The following is a 7,136-nucleotide window of genomic DNA, read 5'->3' as shown; positions in this document are numbered from 1 at the left end:
TTGATATATGTCTTTATATCAGTTAGATATGTCAAATTACATGTGCAAAACTCTATAAATAAAGAGGGGGAAAAAATGCACTGCACCTACTCGTGTGACCTGCAACACACCTGGTGAGTTTGAAGCAGATCAGGTGACCTGTTGTTGAAACTGGCGAGGAAAAAAAAAGATTTCTGGATTTTTCATACGACGAACAAGATCGTTCCCACGCTTTCCTTCTAACCAGACTCACTTTGTTATATTTTTACCAGCGTCTTTCTCCTTCATCCGTCGCTGCTGCATCATTGGTGAAGCCACGTGCTCTGTGTTTATCATCAGGAAGGGGAGGGAGATAGAGGGAGGGAGAGAGAGAGCTGTTTCTCTCTCATTTCTAGCGCGACCACAGGAAGACACACACACACATTCACGCACAAACACTCTGAGACGTACGCTCAGCCAGTCTGTAGCAGCCTGAGGGACGGACACAGAAAACACAGCTACACCAGACTTTGCGACCACAGAAGCTCTGAACAACACCACAGGTACCGTAAAGCTTGTGATATTTATTCAACAGTTTCTACCTGAGTGGCGAACAGTCATTTGCAGGTGAACTCTTTGAGAAGCTTCGTGTTTTGACTCTACCCTCAGATCTGAGCTCGGATGCAGCGAGCCTGCTTTGTGTTTGAGGACTAGAGGAGGATGTTAAAATGAGGACAGGAATTTTGGCACGGTGTGTGTGAATGCTGCTGCTGGAGCTTTGTGCTTTTTACTTTTCCTCTCTCTCTCACACACACACACACACACACATATACACACCCCTGTTTCCAGCCTCCGCATTGGCGAGAACAGGATGTCAAGAGGTTGAATTTATTGACCCCACAGGAACAAAAGTGCGACATTTAGAAAACCAGTCGGGATTATTATTATGTATTAAACCCAAAGCCTTTGCATTTATATTGTATTTCCCTGGGTTTACAGTTGGATTATAAAGTTGTAGTTTAAAAAAAGTCTTGACGCTTTTAATAATCATCTCATTCTGATGTGTCTGACTTTGGCAAGGGCAGGGGAGGGATGCGTGCTAAAGAAAACAATGCTGGATTTGAAGGAGACTGAGTCAGCTGGATGATGAATCGACAGTAGGTGGAAGTCATAAAAGTTGATTGAATTTGGTGCAGGCTTGTGTTAGTGGTGCCCTGAATGTGCCTGCTTTTGTCTCGGTGGTCTTGGCAGGACCAGACAGATTAGAACCATCAAGCGTCGGGGCATCGTGGTCAAAATGAAGTGGCTGGGTGATCGTGTTTAAAAACTAAAGAACCATATAAGACAACATTAATGTATATGCAGATTTTATCAGAACTCGGTGAGGTAGCAGAATGAACAGATTAAAGTGCATTTTTCATATCCTTGAAAAAGCAACAGTGTTGATGTCTCATTTTTATTTGGACCAGCAGATCAGCAAATGCACTTCCCTTATCATTTTCTTGCAGTGCATGTTCAGATTTCAAGCTACCATGAAACTTATTGACTCGTATTCTTCCTGCCGCTTCCTGAGAACACGAAACAGCCGCCGAAGCCGAGCCGGCCTCCCCTTCGGGAGCGGGTCTGTTTCTCAGCTCGCGGTTTATAAATAGATTTACAAAGAGCAATACGCTCCTGCTCTTGTTCATCACGAGCCACACAGCAATGCTAGCTCACACCTTATCGCCAATCCAGTTAGTCCATATTTGGCCAGAGGGGATTTTTGGGGATATAGATTTATCGCATTATTCCACAATTTTCTACAAGTATGAACAACATGAGTTAAAATCTTGCTTAATTTCCAGTGGAAGAGATGCAGTTTTGGGTTTTTCTTATAAATCATGTCACCTCCTGCTACTATGCGCCGATTAACAGCTCATAATTATCCGCAATTTTATTGCTCCCTACATCCAACTCACTATGTATTGCACTACAAGTAAAAAGGTCACTATCCCTTATAAAAAGCACAATAAGGGTTACTTTGTGTCCAAAATGGCAATAAGATACGAGCGATCCTGCTTCCATGTTTCACCTGCTGGTTCTAACCACAAGTTCAAGCTCTGACTTTACATCTTGTGGACTGCATGAAAATCAAAGGTATTGGGAAATTTCACAGCACAAAAATTTGAGACAACCTGTCAGATCAACAAAGCATATGAAGTAGTAGGAAAGTCCCAATACCAAGCCCCAAGTCAGAGGAGCTTTAAAAGCTAGCAAGGAGCTACTGCTTAGGAAGCTAAATGTAATTAGCACAGTTCTGACAGTTGCATAGCAAACATACAACTGCACATGCATAAAGCACAGATATGAATCATTAAGGACTTAACACTGACCAGCCCATCCAGGGTTAGACTTAGTGTTGTTGATGTTATTTTTTAATTACATGCTAAATGGGAAAAATCCTTTATAAACTACAAGATGATAAATAGATAGAAGTCAGATAAAAAATGGACATTGCAGTCACATGACTCTTTTAATCTTTTCTATTTCTTCACCTTGAATTCACGATCAAGGTAGGAGGTGAAGTTTTCTGCACGATCTGATATCCTCGTGTTGGTGTTGTTCCCAGATCATCATACTAAAGGTTGTTCCAGGATCAACATTGCAAGTGACCAATCAGAATGTTGTGATGTCATACTTTTGCGACTTCGGGAAAAACCGGCGTAAAACAAAAAACTGTACTTAAGTTGCAAGAAACCGCCTTTGTCCGCCGATCGACGGACCCTAACCCTGACCCTAACCCTTTAATAAATGCTAAGCAGAATTGATATTGTCCTTGCAACATTGGAATTTCATAAATGCACGAATGGGTTGGTGCGCAAAAGAATAACGTCACAATAATGTGATTGGTCACTTGCAATGTTGAACCTGGAACAACATTTTCATGATGATCTGGGAACAACACCAACACGACGATATCAGATCATCCGAAGTTTTCTAACAATCTTATGAAAACCCTAAATAGGAAAAGAGCTCACGTAGAATTTTCCAATTTATTTCAAACGTGCATCTACTGGGAGGCACGTTTGAAATAGCACTGGTGATATTTTTGCTATTGTCAGCATAAACTTCAAGAGTTTTCACACCTTAAAGACCTTTTAGCCACAAGTTGATCTTCATAAAGCTCCGACTAGTTCAAATCACTTCACTTTGGTCACAAGTAAACTGCTTGAAACAAAGCAAAGAGAAAAGTTTGACTTTTGGATGGGGATTACTTTATTACTTTGAATTAACAGATAAGAAATAGAGTGCTGAAGTCAGAGGCTACATGTTGTGAGATTTGACAGTGGGGTTACGTGGTGATCTCCTCTCTGAAATACAAGACAAACATGAAATCACTGTACTGTTGAAATGATGCTTCTAGAACATTTAACTATTTAGTAAGGAAGGCTAAATGGCCAATTCCCCAACTTTAACCTCTGAGCAGAACTTAAGCTGACTGTGAGGTGCTTAGCAGTCACATCAGTACGGAGCCCCGCAAGGGACATGGGAGAAAAAAAAATTTAAGACGGACTTTTGCGAGATCTCGCAAAACAAACTCGGGATCTTGCAAAACTTTTGCGAGATCTCGCAAAAGTTTTAGCCGCAGTTTTAGCTCGAAGTTTTAGCTCGAAGCTAGCCTACTACAGCCGGGAGGAACACCGCTTTCCCGGCACATCGTGCCTCGACCTCCCGGTCGGCTTCGAGCCAGCGTCCGAAGAATGCGGCTAAAACGTTTGCGAGATCTCGCAAAAGTTTTGCGAGATCCCGAGTTTGTTTTGCGAGATCCCGAGTTTGTTTTGCGAGATCTCGCAAAACTTTTGTGAGATCTCGCAAAAGTCCGTCTTAAATTTTTTTTTCTCCCATGTCCCCTGCGGGGCTCCGTACATCAGCTCTCAAGTTGGCTACACACTTTTATTCTGTTAAGACATTTCCTCGTACAAAACAGCAAGATTAACCTAAATTTCAGATGGGGGTAACAAAACTGTGCCTTAGAAGAGATGTCGGGTATGTGAAGCTTTCATTACTCGCTTTCTCGTTCCTTCTGTTTGGAAACAACTCTTCTTGCTCTTTGGCTTCTTTGCACCACTCCACACCTCCCTCCCCCCAGTGGCATTTTCAATAGCTAGACAATGAGACTGGCACTGAGAGCGAGCCACTGCGAAAGCAAAACTGTTATTACCGTGTTTTGCATGCTGATACATTTCCCCTTTGCTAGACATTTGTGTTGGATCTTTGCTCTAACTTTAACTCCTGGAAACTATATTTATATAAGTTATAAAGGGTTGTTGCATGTCTTTCTGGCCACTATTAGAGGCCAGTAAAAGTCAGTTGATGTTTTATTAGAAACCCCATGGCTTTTTTATTGATTTGAAAATCTTACTAATTAAATATCACTCACCTAATAACAGAAAAGTCCTTTTCTATAATTTAACCTTTACATTTTTCTCCCTAATTTTTTATGACCTCTGTCACCTGTCTTATTATTCCTTCTGTCTGTTCTCTGTAGCTTTGCTGCATGATCTTTCCTCTTATAACCTGTGAATTTTATTATTGCCTTTGCACCTGCAATGCACCAACGCTAGTACAGTAGTTCTTGTCTCTTGTATTTTTATACCTGCTGCTAGATGGGGCCTGGATTGTTTTGGAACTTCCCTCCCAAGGCTGGCTGCACGGTTCCACAAAGCCTCCTGCAGACCATGTACGTAGGATCGTAAAGCTACCTACCTACATAACCTACCATACTGTACCACATAGGTCTCTCCTTTATCCAACCCGAGTGGATATATATCTATGGCATTCTCTGTCCATTCGCCCCATTCTGTCAATCAGTCAGACCAGTCAAGCATTCATTCTGCAGCAGCCAGCAAATGCCCATAAATCCAATCAAAAATCATAATTCTGTTGTTAAACAAACATGCATTTGACAGGAGCAGTCCATCTGCCATTCTATATATATATACATATATATATTCTTTTTTTTAAAAAAGGAAAAAAAAACACACAACAGATCCTGGAACAGATACTAGGAATTAGGCCGGGAATCACGCCAGACTCTTGAATTGAAAATTCTCTCTACAACCATTGGCAAAAACCTCATCCAGGTGACACGCCGCGTGGTATGAGCCTATTGCAGCATGTGCAGTTTGCTCATCCTTCAGACTCTTCATCGCTTTAATATGCATATTTTTAAATGCATCACTCTATTTAATTCTGACTGTACAGAAAACACCTGAAGAGTTTAAATTCAACCTGTACAGCTGGGCTTTTGCTAAGCTTACAGGATGCTAATACTGCTGTATTAGTATAATTTCATATATACCATTATTTGTTATCTTACCACTGAATTCCCATACTGTTTTACATCCCATATTATTGTATCCTAGTTCTTATATATAGGCTTGATATTTGGATTATATCATCAATTATTCTAAATAAAGAATCATAAATCAGTACAGAGATGTACGCAGGAATGCACTAATAGTTATGAACTTCTTCTTAAAGGATGCTGTTGTTTAAGGATTGTAGTTTAACAGATTAGCATCTTTTAGAAAACTTGGGTTGTACGTCACACTATTAACATTTATTTATTTTGATGCTTGATAAGGAATCTTGGCTCTAAATAAATACACAGTCAAACAAACAAACAAACAAAATGCTGGATTTCACCTTTCATAACATCAGCTGAAACGTTGCTTGTACAGCTGATCCCAGCCTGGTCACTTTTGTCTTGTGTTTGGGCCTAACTGATTCAGTTTAATGTGTTTAAATCCTCCCGTCAGTTTTGTTGGTTCACACAACAATCCTTTGCACATTCATATTTCTGTAAAGTTTCAGTTCCATGTTGGAGTCTATGAGGCCTGACTGGAGATGAATCTTTCTCCAAACTGCTAATGTTACTAAAGCATATCAGCATGCCCCGTCATCGCACACATTGTTTTGTTTTGTCCCCTCGGTGTGTGCGTTATGTATTGCTGTCACCCATTAATTTTGAAATGCCAGCCTTGGTGCTGACTATCCTGTGTGACTGACTCATTGTTGATGGAACTGCATGTTCCACACATCTCTGCATGCATATTAATGCCGCTTTGTTGCAGAGCTTCACCGTGTGCTCAAAATATAGTTTGCAAACAAAACCGAGTATGCTTCTAAGGAATGTCCCTTTAATGTCAAATGATTCAAAGTTGTATCACCTCACGGTAACTGCAGGATTAGTTGAGTATTCTGTCTTGTAAACAACTGAAAAACTTTTTATTGAGAATATAGTACAAGGAGAAGCTCCATACAGTGAAAGTAAGAACATCTACATACAGCTAGAAACCTGTGGACTTGAATGAAGTACACTTGTAGGAACAATAATAGCACTTTTTCAACATAACAATCAGAATAAAATGAGTAAATGTTATAATTTATCTTTTTTTTAAAATCTATTTTGCTGATGTTTTTTATTCAAGAGCTACAATCATTAACCTCCTAAGACCCGAACTCTTCCACAGCATGCATTTTTAATTTCTCTTTGATATTTGGGCTGATTGGGACCCAATGAATGTAAAAACAAAGAATTACCAGATTTTCTTTTCTTTTTTTTTTTACCTGATTTTTGTTTTTAAGAAAAATGCGAGCCACATATGAGTATATTCGTTTAAAATTTCGATAGAACAGTAGCAGTATAATGTCCTCGTAAGTGGATATCAGGCCCCTGTAGAGCAAAATTGAATATTTTGGTCTAAATAACCCAAAATGTGATGTCCACATATGGTCCTAGGAGGTTAAATTAGCTAATGTATCTCATCGAACTATACTTCTCATTAATAGTTTGTATTAGCTCAAAAATACATACGGATGAACACTGGTGGACTAAAAATGAATGGAAAAACAGCCGATGTATAGAATAAGTTTTCATCTTTTAAGCCCTGAAAATTTGATGCATGTCCTGTACTTAAGATGTTAAGAGGGCTCAAGCATGTTCGTAAAGTATCGAATTTCCCATGTATTTCTGGAAAATATTGGAAAATATTTATAGAACGGTACAATTTTCAGTTGAATTTATTAAATATACCAGAAGTATTATACAAAAAAAAAAAAAAATCAGCTGATTCTGAGAAGTGCAGGAGGAGGCACTGACAAGTGCTTTTCATGGAGTGTAAGAGTGATAATAT

At 39.5% G+C, this 7,136-nt stretch overlaps 1 protein-coding gene across 4 annotated transcripts in view; it reads left to right on the top strand.

Annotated features, from left to right (window-relative positions):
- The first annotated feature begins 388 nt into the window (after positions 1-388).
- The window catches only part of ndrg4 (NDRG family member 4), a 78,873-nt gene continuing 72,125 nt past the window's right edge, over positions 389-7,136 (top strand). The window contains exons 1-2 of one of the 4 annotated variants that reach the window (XM_006805366.3): positions 436-521; positions 4,605-4,678. In XM_006805366.3, the coding sequence (XP_006805429.2) occupies positions 4,605-4,678 (74 nt within the window). In that variant the 5' untranslated portion in view covers positions 436-521. Of the gene's footprint in view, positions 522-4,604; positions 4,679-7,136 lie in introns of all 4 variants that reach the window. The other 3 variants (XM_006805367.3, XM_006805369.3, XM_006805368.3) reach the window with 3 other exon arrangements.

The sequence above is a fragment of the Neolamprologus brichardi genome, chromosome 7 (genome assembly GCF_056152115.1).
Source record: "Neolamprologus brichardi isolate AB-2024 chromosome 7, ASM5615211v1, whole genome shotgun sequence".
NCBI classification, from domain to species: Eukaryota; Metazoa; Chordata; class Actinopteri; order Cichliformes; family Cichlidae; genus Neolamprologus; species Neolamprologus brichardi.
The sequence above is the reverse complement of the archived record's forward strand: the minus strand, read 5'-3'. Positions and strand labels throughout refer to the sequence as shown.